This window comes from Eleutherodactylus coqui, chromosome 12 (assembly GCF_035609145.1).
Source record: "Eleutherodactylus coqui strain aEleCoq1 chromosome 12, aEleCoq1.hap1, whole genome shotgun sequence".
Taxonomy (NCBI): domain Eukaryota; kingdom Metazoa; phylum Chordata; class Amphibia; order Anura; family Eleutherodactylidae; genus Eleutherodactylus; species Eleutherodactylus coqui.
In genome coordinates this window covers 121,376,749-121,402,007 of record NC_089848.1, presented here as the reverse complement: position 1 = coordinate 121,402,007, position 25,259 = coordinate 121,376,749, and the positions used below count along the sequence as shown (strand labels likewise).

The window sequence follows — 25,259 nt, the reverse complement described above, 5'->3', positions numbered from 1 at the left end:
TCATCATTTTGCTCCGGCGCTGCAGCTATGCGAGCGGCTGCTACTTTATAACCTTCTCTGGGTGGAGATTATACTGTCATGTCAAACAAACAGACAGACATTGATAAATATATAGAAGTATATATGTGTGTGTGTATATATATATATACTCAAATGCAGATTTTTTGTTTGGCAAGACCGTCCATCTAATCACCGCAACTCTACTTCGCACATCTGCCTGAGATGGATCCGCATGCCGAGTCTTGCAGCAGAACGACGACTTTTAGGGGATGATTGTTTTTTTGACAGAATATATATATATATATTCATACAGGAGGGCAGAGTTGTTTTGATAACAATCCGCCCGAATCAGGCTAGGGGCTCATTCACACGACTGTGATTTCACCGCATATTCCGCATGCGATGCGCGGCCGCATGATCCGCTGTGAACAGAATGGATGAAATCATATGGATTTTCATTGATCCATTGGCATTAGCGTGTGAACATTGCTTGTAGATATGTGCATAAAAAACATTGCAGCATGCTCTATTTTACCGCGTATCGCGCATGAACAGCCCTGTTCTTTTCTATGGGTGGCGTATGCATCGCTGTCCATACACAATACACTGCGTATGGATGATGTTGCATACGTAACGCCGCTATGAGACACAGCGGCGAATAAAAAGACTGAAGTCACACTGCGAATGACCGCACAGTGCGGTATATTAAACCTGCATAGAGGGGCGCTCTGCTCTTCCATAAACACTAACGCGCTTGTCCACAGTCACTTTAAAAGAGCTGAAGTGCAATACCAGACACAACCAATAGACAGGGGCGGCGCTGTTTTTAGAAGGAAGCGGCCATGTTTTCTAATACTTTTCCACCCCTTTGTTGCATATAGATTAAAGATGGACGTACAGCGGCGGCAGACCTGGTCGGCAGATACTGTAGCAGCACAATTCCCGCTCCCATCACATCAAATTCAAACTCTCTTTGGATAAAATTTCAGTCCGATGCTTCAGCAACCAGAGCCAAATTCCGAGCTTTTTATCAAATTGGTAAGCAGTTACTGTACTTTTTGGACTATAAGACGCACTCAGGCTTAGAACCTGACGGTGCCATGAGAGAGACTAGGATCTGAGTGAGAGCATTGGTAATGTAATTCATAGGGTGGCAGACAGTACTGGGAATGAGGAGCGGGCTCAGCTGTCACAGCAGCCGCTGGCTGCCCCCTACTGGGACACACAGTGCATCTGTCAGGTAGTCGCTGCGGTCCATAGTAATTAGCTAGCTTTCCACTAGCTTGGACCAGCGTCCACCTACCCTCTGTCCTAATTGCACCCGGGGCACATGCCCCACCTGGCCTTTCCGAGCTATGCTTCTGGTCTATGGTATGGCTATTTGTACCCTGTAGAGCAGAAACCAATATGCAGGGACATCAGAAGACGGTACTGGCCAAGGCCAGCTCCAGTATTAATATACATGGTCTGTTCTTTTATAGCATGTGGTGGTTCACTGTCTGGAACAGGAGTCATCCATACCCCTCATTACCCCAATCCATACTATCGGGAGCGGTCCTGTAAGTGGATCATTACTCAACCAGAAGGAGAAGTGGTTATGTTTACGTTTGAGTCACTGAATGTATCGAGCAGCTCTGTATGTGGCAACAATTATGTGGAGGTAAGGAAAGTGAATTTCCCTTTTCAACAACTGTGTGGGGAGTTTCTGCGCTCTTCGTAGCAGATTCTCCACCTAAATGTATTTTCTCTGAACTTGCTGGTGGGTTAGTAAGCTATCACAAGCAGCATCACGTCTGTCCATTAGTTGTGATGTGTATTGTAGCTCAGCTCCACTACAGGCAATAGATCTGAGCTGCATTACCACCCACACCCTGTGGACAGGTGTGGCGCTGTTTTTTTGGGGAAAAAAGCAGCCATGTTTCTCTAATGCTATGGACCAATTTATATGGTTGTTTCTGTTATTTATCAGCATCACAGCTATGATGCTAACATCTAAAGCATGAGCCCATTCGAGACTCAAGGTGGGAGGTAGCAGCTTTCATGGGACATCTCAACAAGTAGATGATAGAGTTAATTCCCCCTCCACAAAAATCAGCAAGAGGTTGGGACAGACCGCGTATAGAAGTGTAGTCAGTACAACAAGTTGGGGTCAGGAGCGGAGATGGGAAAGTAACCAGGAATAGCCAAAGAACTGAAGAATCAGAACAACCCTGTAACAACGCCTTGAAAGAGACCAAAATTCCTCAATACTCAGACACCCTCCATAGGGGAAGGATGCCTAATATATTCAAAGAAGGGTTAGCAGAGGAAAGTTGTGTGCTGGCCCTTTAAGCAAGCAGCTGAGTGTGCATGTACCTTCCGGGCTGCAGTTAACACATGAGCAAATGCCGAAACCGGGCGCCTAGAGAGCGAGAGGCGGGCCTGCACACCGCACCACCAGGAGAGATGAGTCAGCGGTTGTGGTCGCAAACATAAGACTGTCGCTGTTTGCTGCTGTGTTTGATTTGAGGACGGGCTCCATTCAGTGCAATTACCTAACACAATCTACGGTTTTATGAATGGTCTGTCCCTAATATAAATTAAATGTAGTCTGACTGTTGAGATTAGCCCTACTAACGATTGTCGGATCAGCGCTCAGACATGGAGAGGCATCATACTGTGATTCCATCACGGAGAAACCATCAGTCTTCTGCCCCCTGCGCTGTACGCAAACAAGCACGAGACCGTGCGATTGGTTGACCACTTGGCTCAGACCTGTGTTTCAGTTTCCAGTCTTCCTCAGTCCCTCCCTTTGCTTACTGATTGCAGAAGGAAGCTGTCAATCATGAAAGATTGGGATGGACTGAGGAAGGCCAAAAGAAAAAAGTCTAAGACAAGTGGCCAACCCATCAGACGGTCTTGGGCTTGTTTGCATACAACATACTGCCAGAAGAAATCACAGTATGATGCCTCTCCACCTCTGAGCACTGATCTGGCAATCGTTAGTAGGGCTAATCTTACCTGACAGGTTTCCTTTAAAGGGGCTCTCCACTTTGCCAGGCCTTTTTTATCTATTTGTCCTAGTGATAAACTGATTATCTGGTGTCCAGTTACTGGGATCTTCAGATCAACTGTGATCGGTGTGGGAACCCAGCAGTAAGTATTCAATTTCCCTGCAGCGTTGCCACTGGACATACAGAGCATTACACAATTCCCATTTAAATCAATGGCCCGTCCTCCACAGCGAGATGTTCTCTACTCTGGCAAACAGATAAGAGTACAGAACAGGGAATTCCACTTCTCTTACACAATTTTCTGAAAGGGCAACTGAAAATAGTTATTTTTTATCGCAGACAATCCCTTGTACCCTGAAACCTTCACTGTGAGCGAGCGGGTTTAATAGGCCCATCATAAAGTAAATATGTATATTTAAATGACAGGTCCGAGACGGCCCTTCTTCAGAGTCCACCCTAATTGGAAAATATTGTGGCTCAGTGGCGCCCCCAGTTATTTTTTCAACCCAGAGGAGCCTGTACGTCCACTTCCTTACTGATGCTTCCAGCACTAATCATGGTTTCAAGGCTACATATAAATCCGTGATAGAAGGTAAGTTTGCTTGATATTCCTTCACAACAGGAATCATTTATCGCGTGCAATACATTATTATTGAGTGAGGTGTGTGTGTATGGCAAACACTGAGGGTCCCATCAAGAGGCGTAAAACATAACCCCTACTTAGACCACCATTTACAGTTGATACGTGATTGTAATCTACAGGACAGGAAAAGGTCGGTAAATGTAAATAAATGGCATTACTACAACCTGCATTATACTCCAGAGCAGGACTCATAATTCTGCTAGTTGCTACTGTTGTCAGGCGCACACCCTCACAGTTCAGTCATTTACCTTTCCCAATATCATATTATTGTTAAAGGGCTTGTACCAGAATTTCCAGTTATCCCCTATCCACAGGATACCCACAGGATAGGGAATAACGTGTTGATTGGTGGGGGTCTCACTGCTGAGACCCCTGCCAATCTCAAGAACAGGGGTCCCACGTCCCCCCGTCCTCCTCACTATTGGCTTACTGCTGTTGAGAAAGCCCACCAGTGCTCCTTTGACTTTCAATAGAAGTGCTGACCTACCTGCATGGCACCCGCTGAGTCCCATTAAAATAAATGAAGAGCTAACCAGCCATGTGCAGCCAGCGCTCCATTCAGAGTGACATGACTGCGGGTGTGACGCGGTCTCCACAAGGACAACAGACCCCTATTCTTGAGATCGGCAAGGGTCTCAGTAGTGAGACCCCCACCGATCAGCAAGTTATCCGCTGTCCTGTGGCTATCCTGTGGATAGGGTATAACTTGAAATTCTGGTACAACCCCTTTAAGTGTCTGAAGAACAGTTGCCTGTAGGTGAATCACCAGAACTAGCAAGGAATATTGGGAGATTTCAGCTCTGAAGGCTGAAAAATTGTGAATGCACCTTTGATTTATAATACAAGTAGTGGATTCTCCGTCTCTGCATGTTCCTGCTTCGTATAACTGTTTGGTGTTTGTGTTGTGTTGTTGCTCCTGATAGGAAGCCAACATCTCTAATAAAGTGAAGCTTTTTCTACGAACTACAAACATTTTTATTGAAAGAGACTTTTATGCAGAAAACATAAAATGATTCCAATGTTGGACAATTCCGATAATCGTGTAACATTAGTAAGGAAAGGAAACAAAACCTCCTAATGTCTTGGAACTCTAAGCAGCTCCTGTATCCCATCTGATCCGCATTAATGGATCCATGTCGTCTGCCTTTTACGCCCGGCCAGCTGATTGGATCCATCTGCACCAACTGGATCTACTGTACCAAAATCCAAATACCAAGACGGGCTTGGGTCTGCTGAGAGCTGTCGGCAGTTGGCCATTGGCCGTGTGTCTTGCCGCAGGGGTTTTTCGTCCAAGTGCAGGAAGGTTACTAAGGTGATTGGTCTAAGTGGGTTTTTCACTTATAAGACAGCTCAAATTCCATATAGGTACAGTCAGTTCACGAATGGGGCCGCCTGCAGACAGCCGGGTCGGATCCTGCTGCGAGAATTCTCACAGGGGGACCCAACCCGAGCCCCTGCAGGGACCAGTGCGGCACTCGCCTCTCCCGTGGCTTCGGCTCTTTGATGTGCCAGCTGCCGCCCAGCCGGCGCATGCGCAGAGGAGAGCCGGGGCACCAGGAGAGACATTTCTGTGTGGGCTCTGCGAGATCGGCACAGAACTAGAGCATGCCGTGATTTGTTTTCTGCGTGTATATTCACACGGACAAATCGCGGCCGTCTGCATAGGATTGCGTTACCGGGCAACCAGCAGCTGAGACTGAAGTCATGCCGCAGCCCCCTGAGGAGTTTCAGGACCTAGAGGTCCTAGAGAGCTGATATCTAGTCCTAGACCTTCCAAAGTGCCTTTACAGATGTGGCAAATTTGGTGTAAATTGGTCCAGGCCTCAGTGTATACACTCATATGTGAGGTATATTCCTATAGTGTATGTATGTATATATATATATATATATATATATATATATATATATATACACGTGGTATATTCTCCTCAGTATAAATACACATGTGTGTGAAGTATATATTCATATCTTGGTTTGTTGCAGTACACAGCGCCCCTGTGCCTGTCATGGTCAGGAGGGGGACAGCAGGGTCAGAGCAGTTACCAAGCAACCAGCACAGCTCTGATCAGACTGGTTTATTGCTACAGAAGACAGAGAGGCTCATAACCAATCAGAGGCTGTATGCAAATCCTGACATACAGTAGGAGTCCCAGCCAATCAGAGAGAAGTGTGGAACCCTGGGTAACTGTCTGCTGCTTGTGTGTGACTGCAGCCGTGCCTCAGTCTGCTGCAGAGCTGCAATGTCCGTTTCTTGCAAATATGTTGAGAATAGTAGTTCCTAGATAGCTGAGACCTAATCTACAACCTTCTGAGGTGTCCGATCCACCTACGTGGCAGCTGGTGCCGACCAGTCACTGACTGTATTATGTGAAGACTTGTCTGCACTCATCAGCTGCCTGCTGTAGTACATAGAGATGTCAGGAGAAATGGCAGGGCCTCCCAACCCCTAACGACCCTTGATGGATATACGGTATCCACCATGAGTAGATAGATTCCTATGATGGTGGCAGTTTGGGTCAGTAAACCCCAGATGCAGAAATGTGGGCTTAATATAATCATGTGAAACTGGCCTCCAAGCGATACATGACTTGGTCCTAAGGTGTCCTTAAGGGGTTCAATACTAAAGGTTGTGTTTTAAGCCTCCGCTCCCCCACATAGCCAGTGATGGTTATAATACACTCTTTGTTAAAAATAATCCGCCCCCAGAAGAAGCTGTCATTCACCTGTAACACCAGTCCTGCAGGTCCATCTCAGCATTAATGTAAATTATGAGAGCTGTGGTGATTAGATGGACAGTATTGTCACAGGAGGCCCTAAAAGTGGTTCCCCCGTTGGCCTATAAGAGGCTCTCGGAGGCTCCTTGTGTGTAGTGACCTCTTCTTCCACTTGTAGAGCTTGTTGGCCACTAGACGCCTCTACGATGCAGAGAAGAGATTTTACCCCGTTACCAGAGTCTGAGAGGGGCACATTATTGGGGTGTGAGTAGCTGGATGGTCGTATCCATGAATTGTCCCCACCGGCCATTCTGACAAGACTGTTAGGAGATGTTGGGACCAGTGGATGGAGGGCACACAAGGTGAGCGGGATCAGGACGCCCCCTACAGACCACCAGTAGAGAGGAGCATCTGACCAGACTGTTAGGAGGTGTTGGGACCAGTGGATGTGTGAGGGCACACAAGGTGACCGGGCTTAGGACGCCCCCTACAGACCACCAGTTGAGAGGAGCGTCTGACCAGACTGTTAGAAGGTGTTGGGACCAGTGGATGGGGGCACACAAGGTGACCGGGATCAGGACGCCCCCTACAGACCACCAGTAGAGAAGACTGTCTGACCAGACTGTAAGGAGGCGTTGGGACCAACAGCAGAGACGATTGACTGACAAGTACGAGCAGCTGCAACAGTTCCGTTTTTGGCCATCCAGAGACATGGGGCGCTATTGTTACACCCCTGTGTCTGTTGGAACCATTTCCAGGCACTTGGCTGAAGTACATTTTGGTATCATGGTGCTCATTACATGTACTACCTTTGACACCCTCCCACTGTTGCTCTGTTCCCAGTGGTGTTTGGAACGAAGAAATTGAACTGCTATGGAGTGGTTCTCTTCAGAGATGAATCCAGGTTTAGTTTCAGCGCTGATGACGGCCGTGTTTATATCTGGAGACCTCAGGGCCTCAATTCTGTCTTTGCTGTGGAGCGGCACACTGCCCCCTGCTGGTGTGATGGTCTGGGGGGCCATCGCATATAACAGTCGGTCCCCCCTGGTAGTGGTACGAGGGACAATGACAGCTCAGCGATATGTTCAGGACATCCTGCAGCCACATGTGTTCCTCTCATGGCGGCTTCCAGCAGGATAATGCTCGGCCGCGCACACAAGGGGGTCACAGGAGCCCCCACAACATTGTCACACTTCCATGGCCGCACACACAAGGGGGTCACAGGAGCCCCCACAACATTGTCACACTTCCATGGCCGCACACACAAGGGGGTCACAGGAAGCCCCCACAACATTGTCACACTTCCATGGCCGCACACACAAGGGGGTCACAGGAAGCCCCCACAACATTGTCACACTTCTGTGGCTGCCCGGTCACCAGATTTATCTCCATGCCCGCCCATATTACATCTTGTATCCAGGCTAGAGGCGGTACAACAGGGTACTAGATCCCCCTACAAGGGTCGGTTCTCCACAATAAATCCTTTTGCTCTGATCTTGTAATCACTTCTATCATTGTTACAATCACAGAGAAAGTTTCTTTCCCCCCCGACAACTTCTGGGGGGGGGGGCAGTCACTGACAATGTGCGTACTGAGAGCCATAACCATTGGTGTGTGGTTGTATCCAGTGATATGAGGCAGAGTATGTGATATTAGAGTAGGTACTACAGATATCAGTAGTATTATATGCATCCCCGTCTGCTGGGGTTTTCCAGGACACAATCGCACTATTATTATGACGCGGCTTTGAATAGAAACCGAACTGTAGAAGCGGCTGCAGACAAAGAGTTTCAGAGAGTAGTTTTACAAGATCCGTGTTCGCAGGCGGCACTGATCGTGACTCAGCTAACTAATTGGTGCATGTTCTATATCTGAGCCTGCTCCATGCTTTATGAACTTCACAGGCGTGAATGTAAAACCAGTCATAAGAGCCTTTTATATCCTCCAAAGAATCATCAGGCTGAGTGACGGTTTCCAATCATTGAGCCGTGTGAACACGCGGCCTTGCATCTTTTATGATGACCTAAATATGATCATGTGTTAGCGGGACCCCCGCTCATGTAAGTAGTTGTCCCTACTGGGAGAGAAGAGTGACTGTCCTAGAGAAACACCTCCGATTATTGTTACATATGGTTGTGGTCATTAGAGACTTCCATATCGCGGACCGGCACTCGGTTTTACAATTTATCTTCCCATATGAACATTTCCTTACACAGTCATCTCATAAGTAGAAGGACTAAGACTATCCAGGCCAAACGTATGACGTCCGGTCCGTGCAGTATATGGGACGACACTTACATCAGACCTAATAATGCTCAACCCAAGTGTCTTTGCTGCTGTCCCCACTAGGACTCCACAAGGCAAATGTAGCAGAGATGACTTGGTCACACATGGGCTGCTCTCATCTGGATAACCTCTTCTAAAGATGAAACCGTCTGGATGATCAGCCGATCGCTGCAGATTCCGTTTTTGTAACCCTTCGGGGATCACTTGTCTCCGTCGGTATAAGTGGCATCCAGCCATACTTTTGCCCTGTAGTGATCACCAAATGTATAAATTTGTCAGTGTAGTACATGGTGGCCATCCAAAAGCAGCAGTCCATGGAGTCCACATAAGGCCCGGAGCGCACTACCGTATTTCGGCTGTTGTCTTGCGTTCGTAATATGGAAGCGCAGCTCAGCCTGACTGCGGGTCTCCTGATCCAAACCCAGAGCATCATAGGAATGTATGATGCTCGGTCCTGGGTCAGGATAGCCGCAGTCAGGCCAGGATGCACCTCCATATTACGGGTGCAAAACAGACGAAATATGGCCTAATTCATAGAAGTACAGAGTGGGAGCTGCTCTTACAAAGCGGTTCTCCACTCTGGCACTTAAAGGGGAACCCTTAGTAGGGGATTCCCCTCTGTGATGTCCACATTCACCTGTAGGCTATATGGACAGGGAGTGGTCCTCTTGGGACATCCCTTTAACTTGAGATAAATGTCCAAGTGCGAATATCACAGTCGGTTTATCTATAGTCATCATAAAATATTAGATTACATGTTATAGCATTCTGACTTACAACAACTCACCTTTACTCCAGGGACAAGATGGCGGCCTTGCAGCGCTGGGGTCCTGGGTTCAAATCTGACTGAGGACAACATCTGCATGGAGTTTTATATTCTCCCCATGTTTGCCTGGGTTTCCTCCTGGTACTCTGGTTTTCTCTCATACTCCAAAAACATGCTAATCGATGAATTTACATTGTGAGCCCCCATGAGGACAGAACCTGATATCAAGGCATGTACAGTGGAATATGTTTCCGCTATATAGCAAGGAATACATTCAATATAAGAACAACTCAACTTCTCTCCATTTCACAAACTTAAAGCGGTTTCTGGTCCGTAGTTATTGATGCCTAATCCTCACTTCAGTCAGAGAGAGCTGCACTACCATGACCGGCCACTACAGAAAGGATGGTGTGTTAAGCTCCTTCACATCTGCTGACTGGCCGGGGTCCCGATTAAGGCTGCACATGGTATAGAGCAGTCAGTTATGTGGGGCCCCTCCATGCGCCTCAGTTAACCCCAGACAGTGGAGTAATCACATGACCACGCTGACCCCGAAAGACACAGAAGAAAGAGAAGAAGACCGATCCGGAGCAGGTTTGTGGAGAGGTGTGAGAGGTGAGTATAAGGGCGCCCACCCACTGGCGTTTTTTTTACCTGCGTTTGCGTTTTGCGTTTTTCCTGCACAGGCATAGAGATAACATGTGTTCCTGTCCACTGGCGTTTTTTTTTTGGTCCGTTGCGATTTAGGGCGCCCTAAGGCTGTTTTTTTTAGCTGACCACAAAATTGGGCCGACCGCTTCTCACCCGAATTGTGAGAACCAGTGTTTGGGGCCCCCTCAACCTACTGAAGAGCAGGCAGCTCAATTTGTACCTCGTTTAATCCGGCCCTTCCAATTGGTGGGGCTGTTGATGACTTAACCTGCGAATTGGTTATAAAATGCTTCGGGGTGGAAAATCCCTTTAAGTTTGCTGTACCCTGGCATTCTTAATGGATTCAACTCACAAAATGGGAAGAAAGAAGGAAACAAGTTGAGGTTCACGCCAGGAGTAAGTTCAGGTTTATGACTTCTCTGCCTCCTCTCCTTACTGATATTTACTGTTCATTGAAAGTTAAAGGTCTTTTTCAGCTCTGCATGTAGTTGGTTGGTGATCAGGGTGGCCGATCCCTCTGATCCGCTGTTGATGACTTAACGGGGAAGAGGTCAACATTTTTTTAGAGTGGTTAAACCCCTTCAAGCCATTGCTTATACAATAAATCTCTAGATGTAAACTATATTCTGACGTTGATTCTTGTCTTCTTTGGCAGGTTGTGGTGGAACAATGACCACCCCAGAGGGCACCGTTATTAGCCCAGGCTACCCCAATGTATACCCACATGGTGTCAGATGCATGTGGCTTATCTCAGTCCAGCCTGGAAATCTCATACGCTTGAGCTTTTCTGCATTCAATCTCGAGCATTCCCTTTCATGTGCTCAGGATCATTTGGACATATACGATAATGCGACAGACACCAAAGGAAGCCCGATTGGAAGGTACATGTCTCATATCTCTGTCCTACTGCCATTTATGGCTCACTTTGTGTACGTTACTGCTTTTTATAACAAGCAGTCTTGGCCCAAAGGTGGTGGTTGGGCAACCTGAATTATGTCCTCCTTCCACCCCAGGAGAAGTAGTCTAGCCTACTGTGGTAACACTGGAAACATCGAAAAAACACCCAGATTTCAACCCCTCTCCCTATGATTGATGTGGATGATGTCTCTTATGTCATCCACAGGGGATTAAAGATGTCAGAGCAGGACCGGCGCATGCCCAGAGGAATGTGATGACCCTGCCCACCACAGGTCAAGCTCCTCTGTGCCAGCTTCTCTATGACGTCTGGGACATCGGTGTCTTCACTGGCCTGTGGATGATGTAGGGGACGTCATATCAATCCCAAGGAGAGGGGCTGGGTTATACAGGAGACTCAGGGCAGCTGGAATGACCACTTAGATGGAATTAGCATATGGTGCGGATGTTTTAGAAGTGGCTTTTCTACTGGCATGAAGCGGTAATGGCCAGTAATACATACTTAGAAGCCTTTAACCCCTTAAGGACATGGCCTATTTTGGGCTTCAGGATGCAATCATTTGTGTGGGATTTTCATCACGACTTTTCAAAGGCCATAACTTTTTTTATTTTTCCTTCGACGCGGCCGTATGAGGGCTTGTTTTTTGCGTGACGAACTGTAGTTTTTATTGGTGTTATTTTTGGGTACATAAGACTATATTGTACAACTTTTATTAATTTCTTTATGATAGCAGGAGAGAAGACACATCGATTCTGCCATTGTGGTTTTTTTTGTTTTTTTTTACAGCGTTCATCATGCAGCATAAATGATACAATAGATTTTTTTCTGCAGGTCGGTATGGTTACAACGATGCCAAAATTCTTATTTTAACGCAATAAAAACACTTTTTTGTAAAAAAAAAAAAATGTTCTAAATCGCTGCATTCAAATTCCTATAACTTTTTCATTTTTCCATGGACGGAGCTCTGTGAGGGCTTGTTTTTTGCATGACGAGTAGTTTTTATGGGTAGTTTTTATGGGTACCATTTTAGAGTACATGCAGCTTTTTTGATTACTTTTATTGCATTTTTTGGGAGGCAAAATTTTAAAAAATGACGGTTTTGCCTTAGGTATTATGTTTTTTTTTACTTTTTCGTCGTGCAGTATAAAGAGTGTGTTCAATTATTTATCATATATTACCAAATATGTAGGATTTTAATTTTTTTTATTTTTCTTTATTCTAGTAGGGGGAAAGCCCCACCAAAGTTTTTTTTTCCTTTTTTTTTTAATACATTTTTCTTTTTTATACACTATTTTTAACTTCTTTTTGCACATTTTTTATATCCCTGTTGGGGATTTGTACCATAGCTGCTATGATCCCTATGATAAAGCATTGCAGGACTTCTGTCCTGCAATGCCTTATCACTTGTATTAGCGATCATAGGCAATGACAAAGCAGGACTCCTGTATCTGGCATCTTGTTGCCATGGCAACCCATCAGCCCTCCACGATTGCATCACGGGTGTCCGATGATGTCACAGATGGAACGAGCTCCCTCTGTGAGCCCTTTACATGCTGCGAGCTACATAGATTGTGGCATGTAATTGGTTAACATTGGGGGTTGCTATCCCAATGCACCCCCGCTATTGCAGGGGAAGGCCGGCTATAGGTAACAGCCAGCTCCCGCTGCCAGATAGAGCTGGATCGCTTCTGATCTCGCTATCCACAGGGCGTAGGTGTACATCCTGTTGCGTTAAGTACCCCGTTGCTAGGACGTACACTTGTGCCATGTGGCGGGAAGTGGTTAAAACATTCCCAATTCTTCCAAATTTGCAAAGGCTTCTATCATGTTCGGTTTGGTGGATATTAGTGTTGAGCAAACCGAAACAGTTGAACCCTGTTTTGAGTCAAACTTTGCTAAAAGTAAAGTTTGGCACAAACCTAAACCTCAGTTTGCCTAGGCCGGATCCATGAAAGTGGCATCTACCACATGGCAGAAAGGAAGAAGGTTCACTTTCCTTCTTCCTCTCCTCTTTCTTCTTTTTCATTATTGACTTAAAAACAACTCAAGTCCTTAGATAGATTCCCAGGTGACCTCCGAGTGTGATACGGGGCTTTTATGGCTCTTAGACATTGTTATACACCAGTTTGGGGGGTTTTAGTGAAGTTGTGGTTCGGACTAATTTGGACCGGACAAAACTTTTTGCCAAAATTCGGTGAAATGACCAAACCTCATACTTTCAAAAGTTTGTTCACCGCTAGCGGAAAACTTGGTGAAACTGGAGTCCAAGAAATGGAGCACTTTATATATTTTGTCATAAATGGAGCCACATTGGTCAAAAAATGACGTAGTTATGACACACAGGCAAAAGGAATGTAATAGTGATGGCTTGTTAATTTATCCTCCAGCTACTGTGGAAGATCCATCCCGCCAACGATAACCAGCAGTGACAGCACGATGGTCCTATCGCTGGTTACTGATCATTCCCTCACCGGCGCAGAAGGCTTCTCGGCTGATTATGTGTCCATCAATGCATCCACAGGTAAGGTCTACACCCTTCGTGCCCTAAAGTCTCAGCATGCTTATACTGTATATCCTTCTGCAATGTGAGGAAGACGTGACTCGGTCTAAGATGCATCAGTATTGAGAGAAGCGGTTGGTCCGCTACATATGCTGTTCAGTCTACCTTCACTGGTGGCAGATCGTTTTCTGTTCCTACTCCCTTCTTCACTATCTTATATGTTTAAGGCGTAATTTACACAGGCGAGTGCGATATTGGTCCGAGAAACTCAAACCGGTAGGGCACTTCTAAACCCGCGAATTTACCTGCGAATCTGATGGGTTTTGCAAAAAAATAAAAAATGCATCACATCGCAATACATGCAATCGCCCTGCGCGTGAAAATCGCATCTTGTTTCAATTGGAACATTTTCACACTGAAACCCGCATCTACTCGCGAGCACAATGTGATTTTTTTTTTAAACTCGGCCATAGGAAAAAAAATGGTTAACGTCGCAGAAAAATAGAGTATGCTGCAATTTTTCTATCTTGCAGCATCAGGATCACTTGGCCGTAATTCACTGTCTGCTGTGCGCAAGGCATTAGAAGTTTTAATCAGTGGAATTCAGGTACTGCAACCCCCAATGATTGCTAAAACGGATGGTCAGAAGCGCTCATTTGAGTCCCGTGCCGAATCGGCTTTCCTTGGAGTTATGTACAAGCTTCATGGAAAATCTAGGAGTCTCTATACCTCTTGCTGATGACCGACGAAGCGACGCAGGAGTCAGCTGAGCACTTCTGCCCCTTTGTTTTACAGATCTGTGGGGTTTGAGCACCCAGATTGTAATGTCTTACCGGCGCTGGATAGGAGCCGCGGGTGTAGTAGTCAGTAGTCAGGATAGCCAGGAGTCATTATCAAGAATTCTCGGTTCGCAGTACAAAGGGATGAGGTGGGTAACGTAGTCAGAGAGGAAGCCAGAAGTCAATATCTGGAGGTCTTGCAGAAACAGTAGAGAAGCAGGCAACGTGGAGCTGAATTAAACCGTGCTGTGAAGCAGATTAATTATGAGCCGGTGCAGTGCAGGGCCAGGATTTTATAGGAAGTCCAATCAAGAGCCGGGTGAAGCTAAGACATGGGCTGGGTTAACAGGATCTTGGAACAAGACAATAGGTATGCAAGCAAACTGTCCAAAGAGCTGATGGCTCAATATGAAGAGTTACTGCTTGGAGTACAGGAGGTTCCCAGTTTGAGTCCTGATACGGACCTTCACCCATCAAAACTTCTAACATTTCAAAAGTTTTTTGAAAGTCCGGTTATCTTTAAACTACAGATATATAGCAGAGGTGGTCGTACTGTGGCGCAGCAGGGAACGATGGGGAATGGAGACAGCACACTTTTTTTAATGAGCTAAACTTTACTTAACCGGAACTTGCTTTCACTCCATAGACGGACACATGTACTTGAACGTTGCACAACACGGAATTGTAACACTGCATGTGTAACTCTGAGGTACTTTTCCTTTACAACACCTCTTCGACTTGATGGCAGCAAGTCACCAGACACTACTCTGGCTTTTAACAGAGTGTGCCTAAAACCTGCCTCACTACCCATAGGCTCAACCTCTTCTGCCCCGTTGGAGCCGTGTATCTACATGTCATTGACATCACAATTTTGCCCCAGGTCTAACCTATTACATCATCTTCTCTCTTCACGCCAGGTGGTTGGTTGCACCTATGACAATAATTGACAATTCCTGTACTTCCTATACATTACACTGCTAACTGCAACCAACGAACCCATTAATGATGGTCCTTTTCGTAAGCCCCCATCAAAAGCCTGCGAACCAACTAAAGTTCTGTAATGTGCACATGTAGTGGCCCGGGACAACGGGGCCCCTCCATAACTGTATGCATGCATTTGTCTATCTAATGTCAGTGTCTTCTGTGTTGCATGATTGAGAGCTGCAATACTGAAAGAGTTAAGTGTCTGGTTTGTGAGCTGACTGTCTGGAAATTGTATCTGTTTGTTTGTCATGTGACCTTGTGAGATATATGTGTTTGCAAGGTGTGTGGAAGTCAGTTGAGTTCTGAATGTTGTTCTGTTCTGGGCTTGCAAGAGGACCACACAGGCACCTTCAGCCTGTGTGGCCCAGAATGGAAGAGGCGGAAAGGAGTCTACAGCCTGCGCTGGGACTGCCGTACCTAAGACCCTTTCGTTGGACTTTGGCCCCCCTAGGTCATCAGGGCCATTTTGAAGTAAAGCGACCAGTCGCCCATCGGTTTTGGGAGGCTGTGTCTTAAAAGAACCCTGTGTATATATAGATTTACTCCGACAACTAGGAATACCCCAAGGGAGGCCGCACGAGGGTGAGTTTACTCCACCATCAAGGAATTCCCCCGCGACAGAAGAAATGCGTGATAATAAAGGACCAAGGTAATCCAGCATTGGGTTTCCCATTTTATTAACCTGCCCTCAGCCCTTGGACTTGTCCCTGGTTACCCTCTGGGTGGGAGACAGGAGAGCGAAACTCTACCCTGCTGTCTCCTAGGCCGTGGTCAGCTCCTCGGATGCTGCACACACTAAACCAAGGCTGAGCCTCACTCACTTGTCCTGTTTCAGGAGTGGCAACCTTCCCTGACCCACGGCATGCAGATCCAGTGTCCCTGGTGCCCAACCTGCCACTTGCACAACACAACTTTCAGCTTTCTCTCTTTCTTAGGCTATCGCGTCTTTGCCTGTTCTTTAGTCCCTGGTCACCAGGACCTTTTCGTAAGACTTTGGCCCCCCTTGGTCATCAGGGGCATTATGAAGTAAAGTCGCCGGGCTTTCTGGAAACTCCTGTGCTCAACAGGCTGCTGTCACGTTGTGTGCTGGTGCTGCTGAGCCACCTCTTTGACTTCCTCCTGATGCTGCACCTGCTCTCTCGCCTCCTGGTGCCTAGAGGTTTTGGTCACCTTGCTGAGGAGGGCTGTCTTTAGGGCCGTCATCAGGGGAGGCAGAGCTTTCTTTCTTCAGAATTCCCCACTGTCTGGCGAATTATTTACCACAATTCCCGGCACATGACCTTCTCAGCCCTGTGCCTATTCTCTGAAGTATGGCCAGCTAGACTCCTCTCCATTACAGGAGTCCCTGCAGGGGCGGAGCTACCGGGACGCTGTCTGGTTTAACCCTTTCCACTCCAATTTGTAGCCTGGTTTTCCTAGGGGGCTTACTTTTTTTCTGCGGTTATACAACGGCGCTATATGCTGGCTAAAGCCAGTACTGCATGAGGTGACACGTTGGATAGGCTCCAACAGCAGAGAGGCTGGCAATATACAGTAAGAGAACCCCGACGGACGTCTTCCAACATCGGAGCTGTACAGCCTTAAATCATAATGTCTTCAGACGTCAGACAGTGGATTGGAAAGGGTTAAGGGGCGTACGGGGCATCGCTCACTCTCCTTACATATACATCTTGCGGAATACACTAAGGCAAAGTTGCAAGAAGAGAAATGAGCATGAACTATCTGTATGCAGTTACTGAACCTTTTCCTTGCAGATTGGCATCACATGCTGTACTGTGCTGGAGCGCTACGTCTAGACAACGGCATAATGCCAAGCAGCATACGGGGGTTCTATGGGTCCATGATGCAGACCAATAAGGACTTGTACAAGGTCCATGCAACCGCCATCACATTTACTCAGGGATGCCCACCATATTCGATCCGGTCCTGCATTAAAACAATGGAAGTCTACGCCTTGATATTAAAATGTTGCGATTTGCACAATATTCCAAGCCTTATAATAAACACATTTCTGCGAGGGTCTGTGCAGTCTGATAAGCACAGACAAGTGGGCACATTGGCATTTCGCTAATTGCGTTTGTCACCCCATAGTTTGGAGGGTGAGCTGGCACCCCTCTGCCTTCCCTGTCCTTCTGGTTATACAATGTTTGGCACAAACAGGCAGTAAAAGGGTAGCGAGAAGCGCAGCGGCAGCGCTGGGAGCCGATAAACACGTCTATGAAATGCCAGAGTGATATTGTTGATGCTGATGTGGTTCTTTTCATTTGGCATCTACATTACAATCCCTCTAAAGGGCCTTTGTGCCGGATTAGTCTGCTCTGAGCGTGTGCCAGCCTCGGCCACCGGCTTCCAGGAATGAGCCTTCCCGCTCCCTGCGGTCATGTACTTATGCAGAGAATATGGAGACGGTTACTTTCTTGCATTCTTGCCCAGTCTCAAATAAAAAAATGAAGTGTTTTACATTTCACTAAGACTCTGGAAAAAGTTCTGCAGTAGGAAAATTAGTCCCAAAGCACAAAGCGGGATTCCTATATGTTTGTTGCTAAGGTTACCTAACATCAATCATCCGGGTGTGCCTGTTGTATGAAGGGCACACTGCAAGGCACAGCAGCAGTTACCGGTAGCAATGTATGGATGTATATGCTGCAACACCATGGTCAGCCTTAGCTACATGTGACCCATGTGGTCCATGCAGGGTGCCGGCCACCCGCTTGTAGGGGGGCACCAGGCAGATGTAGGCAGGTGGCGATTGTCCTTCTTAGGTCCGCCCAGCCAGATGATTGTCTTTCCAAGTGTGGTGGAGGCTTGTGGAGTTACATGAATCCTCCTTCTCATATCTTTGTCTCCATCCCTCTGATATTCTGAGGCACCGCAGTCAGCCCATTGGTGCCCTGCAACATGAGTGCTTAGTTCTGCTACTGTATTTATGTATTGGGCTTGGTTCTGGTGCTGCATTTATGTTGTGAACTTGGTTCTGGTGCTGCATTTATGTTGTGAACTTGGTTCTGGTGCGGTATTTATGTTATGAGCTTGGTTCTGATATCGTATCTATGTACAATAGGTGGTTCTTGTGCTGTATTTATTTTATGACTTCTGTTCTGGGGCTGGATTTGTGGCATGAGTTTAGTTCTGGTATTGAGTTTGGTGCTAGTACTAAGTTTATGTTACGAGCTTGGTTCTGGGGCTGTATTTATAGTATGGCCTTGGTTCTGGTATAGTATTTATTCACTGAGCTGTTCCGGTGTGGGTACCAGGGCCTGTTTTGAAATGCAAGATGGCCGACACAATTTTCAGACGTTATAATTCCCACAGCGCATTGGTAGTGTTACACTACTAATGCACCGTACCTGCTCACATGATCAATGCTGGCCAATCAGAGAGCAGTGCACAGTGTTTCACACGGCTGATTGCAATGTTTCCGTGAGAATAATCTCACATCGCATCGTTGCCGCCTGTCATAAATTCACCTGATTTTTTAGTGTGAAAGTCAAAAGTACCTTCTAATGTAAAAACGCATTGCACAAAAATCCATAGGAAATCGCAGAAAAGTTAGAGCAGCCGCAATTTTTTTCGCGCGAAAATGATGCGATTTTATCACCCGTGTGAAACCATCCTTAGGTAGTTACATAATTGCAGTAGCTATCTTAGATGCCCAAAACAGGACCCAGTGGTTCTGCTGCAGTATTTATGCTTTTAGCTTGGTTCTGGTACAGTACTTATGAAGTGAGCTGCTCCGGTGTGGGTGCGCTGCCGTCCCGCCGCTTTCTGCACAGGGTGCTATTCACCTAGGGCTGGCGATGTGCAACACTATTGCCCTGTGTAAAGGGGGCATTACAGCTTATTACAGCTTATTATCTGCTAGTCATGTGGGATCCCAGCACAAAGGGTTAACAGGAGCGCTGTATTCAGGAGGAGGGAGACCAGCGGCCAGGAGGGAGACCAGCGGCCAGAGGGGAGACCAGCGGCCAGGAGGGAGACCAGCGGCCAGAGGGGAGACCAGCGGCCAGAGGGGAGACCAGCGGCCAGGGGGGAGACCAGCGGCCAGGGGGGAGACCAGAGGCCAGGAGGGAGACCAGCGGCCAGAGGGGAGACCAGCGGCCAGAGGGGAGACCAGCGGCCAGAGGGGAGACCAGCGGCCAGGGGGGAGACCAGCGGCCAGAGGGGAGACCAGCGGCCAGAGTGGAGACCAGCGGCCAGAGGGGAGACCAACGGCCAGAGGGGAGACCAGCGGCCAGAGGGGAGACCAGCGGCCAGAGGGGAGACCAGCGGCCAGAGGGGAGACCAGCGGCCAGAGGGGAGACCAGCGGCCAGGAGGGAGACCAGCGGCCAGAGGGGAGACCAGCGGCCAGGAGGGAGACCAGCGGCCAGAGGGGAGACCAGCGGCCAGAGGGGAGACCAGCGGCCAGAGGGAGACCAGCGGCCAGAGGGAGACCAGCGGCCAGAGGGGAGACCAACGGCCAGAGGGGAGACCAGCGGCCAGAGGGGAGACCAGCGGCCAGAGGCGAGACCAGCCGCCAGAGGGGAGACCAGCGGCCAGAGGGGAGACCAGCGGCCAGAGGGGAGACCAGCGGCCAGGAGGGAGACCAGCGGCCAGAGGGGAGACCAGCGGCCAGACGGGAGACCAGCGGCCAGAGGGGAGACCAGCGGCCAGAGGGGAGACCAGCGGCCAGAGGGGAGACCAGCGGCCAGGAGGGAGACCAGCGGCCAGAGGGGAGACCAGCGGCCAGAGGGGAGACCAGCGGCCAGAGGGAGACCAGCGGCCAGAGGGGAGACCAACGGCCAGAGGGGAGACCAGCGGCCAGAGGGGAGACCAGCGGCCAGAGGGGAGACCAGCGGCCAGAGGCGAGACCAGCCGCCAGAGGGGAGACCAGCGGCCAGAGGGGAGACCAGCGGCCAGAGGGGAGACCAGCGGCCAGAGGGGAGACCAGCCGCCAGAGGGGAGACCAGCCGCCAGAGGGGAGACCAGCGGCCAGAGGGGAGACCAGCGGCCGTTCTGCTTCCCACACCGTCAGTTCTTTTCCAATAAGTCTTTAAGACTTGAGGCTCAACAAGCGTTTCCTGAATTACGTCTAAAAGCTGATTTATTATATACAAGAAAGTATCGGCGCCGTCTGATGATAAGACAACAACCTCATTCTTTGAGTTTACTTTTCTCCTAATTTCCTGGATCACTGCTTGCTGTTAGTGAATAGAAAGAACTCTTTCTTTTCCTTTTTTTTAACATTCAGGCTCCTTTACACGGGCAGAAAATCGGACAGGGAACCACAACCATTGCAACCCCTAGGTATTAAAGGGTTCACTCACGTTGCTCGATTTTCTGCACGCACTTTTGCGGCCCCATTAGTACTGCGCATGTGTGTCGGCGCACCAGCCGGCACATTCGAGCACAGATAACAAGAAGTGCAGATGCCGGCTGGGCACAGGGTTGGATTGCACTGCAGCTCCCGCATGCAGGATCCGACCCGGCCGTGTGCATTCGGCCTAAGGCTCAATAGAAGTCTATGGGAGTGCGTAACTCACGCTCATAACTGGTTAAGCTGGCCCCCTACTCATCAGACTGTTTAAACTTGGCACAAGTGTGCCCCAGGGCCGGCAGAGGGGCAAAGTTCAGTAAGGAGCGTGGATCCGCTCACCCGGGGACGGGGTCGGGCTCCATTCACATCCTACTCTTGCAAGCGTGAATACGCTTACGCCCATGTGAAGGGGCCCTCAGAGGCTGAATTCCTTCTTAGGGTCCTTTTTCATGGGTGGAATTACCTTGCATGATGCATGACGACACACGGTGTGTTCCGCACCCACATCCATGCGGCTCCCTGCGGAGTTGGAAATGGCTTCACTCTGCCCGCAGTTCCGCATCAGCATTCAGTTAGATTCAGCTTGCGGCGCGTCCTGCCGCATTAATTCTGCCCGTGTGTAAGGCCCCTTACAAGGTCCTTCACACGGCTGCAGTTTGTTACAATGTATCAATGATAGTAAGGATGCTTTCACACGGGCAGGTGATATCAGTCCGAGAAGCTCAGAGCGATGTTGTACTTGTACCTGTAATTTCGGCCTGTGACTGCGATGTTTTTTGCGGTAAGGCATCGTATTGCAGCGCTCGCCATTGTCCTGTGTGTTTTCACATGTTAAAAATTGCAGTTTTTTTCAATAATAAAGATGGAGAAATCACATCGGCTGGAAGCCTCCCAGGCTCCTCCACACGGCTGTATGTGCATCGCTGCTCGCATTTTTGAAGAACGAACAATGCCTTTTTGCGCGCACCGACGTATTCTACTGCACTTTTTCTGCCCGCAGGGCATATCCCTCGGGGCATATCCCATGGGCTCGGCACATGACGCATCGCTTACAATAGCTAAGTAGTTCCAGATGTGTTCTTCTTCCAGTGGAATTTCGCAGCGTATCACGCGTCTTCATGCAGATTGCGCTTGTATTTGCGCCCCTCCCCATTGACTTTTATGTGGAGCTTTTGTGCTGAAATGTGCAGAAAATTTGAGTGTAGCCAAATGCGGAAATGTGAACAAACCCATTGAAATCTGCACCAAAATCCGTTCTACTCGGTGCAGATTTTGGTTTGGGTCCGAGCGGACTTCACTCCTGGATTTGTAGAGGTGAAATCTGCTGCGGATCTAAAACAAACGAGCTCATATTTACATGGATTTCGGTTCAGACTTTCTGCACATTTTTCGCGCTGCGGAAATCCATAACAAATCATCTACATGTGAGTAAGAAGTCGCGGCGACTTCCGTGGACTTAGTTCATATTGGAGTGAGATGCGATTAGATATTACACTATTGCTATATGTTTCCCACTTATTGAGCCCAGATTAAATAACCGCCCTGATAGCCCCGCCACCCGGACCCTCGGGTTCCTCTACCCACACACAGTGCCGCCCAGCAGCGGCTTCAGCGTGTAAAATCATGGCCAGACATAAAGGTCAGCAGAAGCAGAAAACAAGTGGGTTATGTATCTTGTAACCTTCCAGACGTTACCCAATGACATAGTTTCTTGATGTGCAATTAATATGGTGTGACCCTGTAAATATCTGCCTGGATTCCCACCGGACACGGACCATTAAACCCATCATGGTTGGCCCGGCAGTCACAAGGCTGCAATGCAGGAGGGGGCATGAGAAGACTTGAATCACCGACATTACCAGGTTGGCAGAATATAACGTTACTAACATTTGGCCTACTGAATAACACAAATACTCATCTGCCATGTGAGCAGGAGATCAGGAAGGGGGTAAAGTCACTTGCAGCAAGCAGAGATCTTGAAAATGGACAGAAGCTGAAATGTAACATGTATGAAGGTGGTTTCACGTCTGCGTTGGGACTCCAGTGAGAGGTTCCATCACAGATCCGGCACAAAGTACTGGAAAAAGAAGCAACTCTGCATGCGGCACTTTTTCTTCCGGCTAGAAACTGGCCAGCTGGTAACAGACCCCATTATAGTCAACTAGCTTCGCCTGAGTTAATTTGGTATCGGTGTTTACCTGTTCACATAGAAAATTTCATGAAGTGGTGGTTACTTCAGAGGAACCGAGAAATAAAATATGTATCCACATAGAGGAGCGTTAGATTCTCCTCAGACTGCATGCACCGATGTCCCTCTGCAGAATGTGCCACGCCTCCCACTCTCCTCACTTTTTACCCTCAAAGTTAATGACCCCTTTTATTCGAATGTAACCCCAGACTGGAGGTTGCAGCCCCTTCTTAGCCTTAAAGGCATGCTCTATCCCATTTCACGTCAGTGCAGAACAGATGTGTGTTATTATTCACATTACATAAGGGGTCACTTACTTTAGCACTTAGCATTGAATAATCAAGTTGTGACCCCTTTACTTTTTCCATTTAGGACCTAAAGAATGCTAGTGTCAAATCTCAGGCTTGTACGACATCGGGAAGTTAGAGAATTAGTGGCCAGTGAGTGAGTCAGTCAGTGAGGGCTTTCGCCATATACATAAGGTCCGTTCGGCGCTGTTCGGTTACGTCCTAAGAAGGAGCAGTTTGGCCGTGGAGATTCCCCTTTTCTGCTTCCCGAATGAAACAGGAAACCAGAACCCCAGACGCAGATGTGAAACCACCCTTAGAAAGTTGCATTAAGTTTCTATTATAATATTTAAGAGGGGCCCCTGGAGTGGTATCAAGGGCCCCCAAATAAATAGAGAGCCTGAGGTGTGAGCCAGGGTCACGGGGTCTATAGGCATCTGAGGCTCCAGAGAGTAGAGCCACACTGGGAAGGTGTTGACTCTAACTCGATTCTGCTGGAAATGTGCGCGGTCACAGCCGCCCGAACTCAGCCGCGGAATGAAGAAAGACACGGCATCAGCCTCAGGCTTCAAACGTGGGATGCAAATGCGCAGGAAATTACAGCAGGCTGCCTTTTTTTTGCTCAACCAGAATACTCATGAGAAGTCTGCGCATGTGAACACTGAGATCAGAGGGTTCTATTCTCTATGTATTGCGCACACAATCAGTGGCAGAAGCCTAAGCCTCAGCACGTCGTCGTGGATCTGCAAGTGGATCCACATGCAAATTTAGTCCCATTCAGTGAGGCAAATCCACGGGGGCCACCTGATACGGTTTCCGTGCAGAAGCCACATCAAGATTCTTAACGTCGATTCTGTTTTTCCTGCCACGTTCTTCACGTGGACCAAATTCCCTCTGAAGCCAACGGGACAGTAAAATAATGCAGAGTCTGATACAGATTTCATTGCGGAATCTGCGCAAAAAGTACGCAGCTTTTCATATAAGCATATTGGGGCAGATTTATGAAAACTGTCCAAAGACCAATCACAGCGCAGCTTTCATTTCGTATTCTTATCTTGAACTCTGCGCTGTGATTGGTTGCTGTGGAGAACAAATACCTTTTTATTTTACGGTTTCTTAAACCACCTTTATTATGTTACAAAAAATATGTAAACAAGAGAAATTCTATATATATATGCTTTCCTGACAAATTTGTGTTTACTTCACCTCTTTCCCTGTTCTGGTGGTTTTGTGAGCCAGCTGGTAACAGCAGCTGAGTGGCTCAAACCCCTGACCAATGGAACCTTGTTGCTCTGGCAGATGTTCATTTCTGCCCGGCAGCATCTGTGTCATATTACCTCCACTTAAGTTACATGGGGCGCTAAATCATATTTCAATAAGACATGTAGGGACTGCTTTTAAGTAATGCATTTCGTTTGGTGTTTCCATTTTTCCATTTTTTGTCCACCCCCTGTGTGTGTGTGTATGTATATATATATATATATATATATATATATATATATGTCTCCAGGCTCCTTTCCGCTGCCCGCCCCACCACCTGCGCTAGCGACCCTCTCCCCTCTCACCTCCTCCGCTCCCTTTCCCCAGCTCTCATTACTCACCTTACCACAATCTACAACCTCTCCCTAACCTCTGGCACTTTTCCCTCCTCATTCAAACACTCCATTATATCCCCTCTGCTTAAAAAAACAACCCTGGACCCAACTGATGCTGCCAACTACCGACCCGTCTCAAACCTCCCCTTTATCTCCAAATTACTGGAACGCCTGGTCTACTCCCGCCTTACTCGCTTTCTCTCTGACAACTCGCTCCTCGACCCCCTCCAGTCTGGTTTCCGCTCTCTACACTCGACCGAAACTGCCCTTACAAAAGTAACAAATGACCTGATGACTGCAAAGTCGAGAGGTGACTACTCCCTACTAATCCTCCTTGACCTGTCTGCTGCATTTGACACTGTCGACCATAACCTCCTTCTCACTATGCTCCGCTCCATTGGCCTAAAGGACACTGCTCTCTCCTGGTTCTCTTCCTACCTCTCTGACCGCTCTTTCAGTGTTTCCTTTGCTGGTTCTATCTCTGCTCCACTTCCTCTCGCTGTCGGGGTACCCCAGGGCTCGGTACTTGGTCCCCTTCTTTTCTCTATCTATACTGCCCCAATTGGACAAACCATCCACAGATTTGGCCTCCAATACCATCTCTACGCTGATGACACCCAACTATACACCTCCTCTCGTGAGATCTCTGGACCATTCCTCCAA

General features: G+C 48.0%; 1 protein-coding gene across 1 annotated transcript in view; it reads left to right on the top strand.

The window, feature by feature from the left end:
* CUBN (cubilin) overlaps positions 1–25,259 on the top strand; it is a 258,671-nt gene that overhangs the window by 33,471 nt on the left and 199,941 nt on the right. The window contains exons 14-18 of the mRNA XM_066584717.1: positions 882–1,038; positions 1,482–1,660; positions 3,420–3,585; positions 10,709–10,934; positions 13,357–13,490. Coding sequence (XP_066440814.1) covers positions 882–1,038; positions 1,482–1,660; positions 3,420–3,585; positions 10,709–10,934; positions 13,357–13,490 — 862 coding nt within the window. The remainder of the gene's footprint in view (positions 1–881; positions 1,039–1,481; positions 1,661–3,419; positions 3,586–10,708; positions 10,935–13,356; positions 13,491–25,259) is intronic.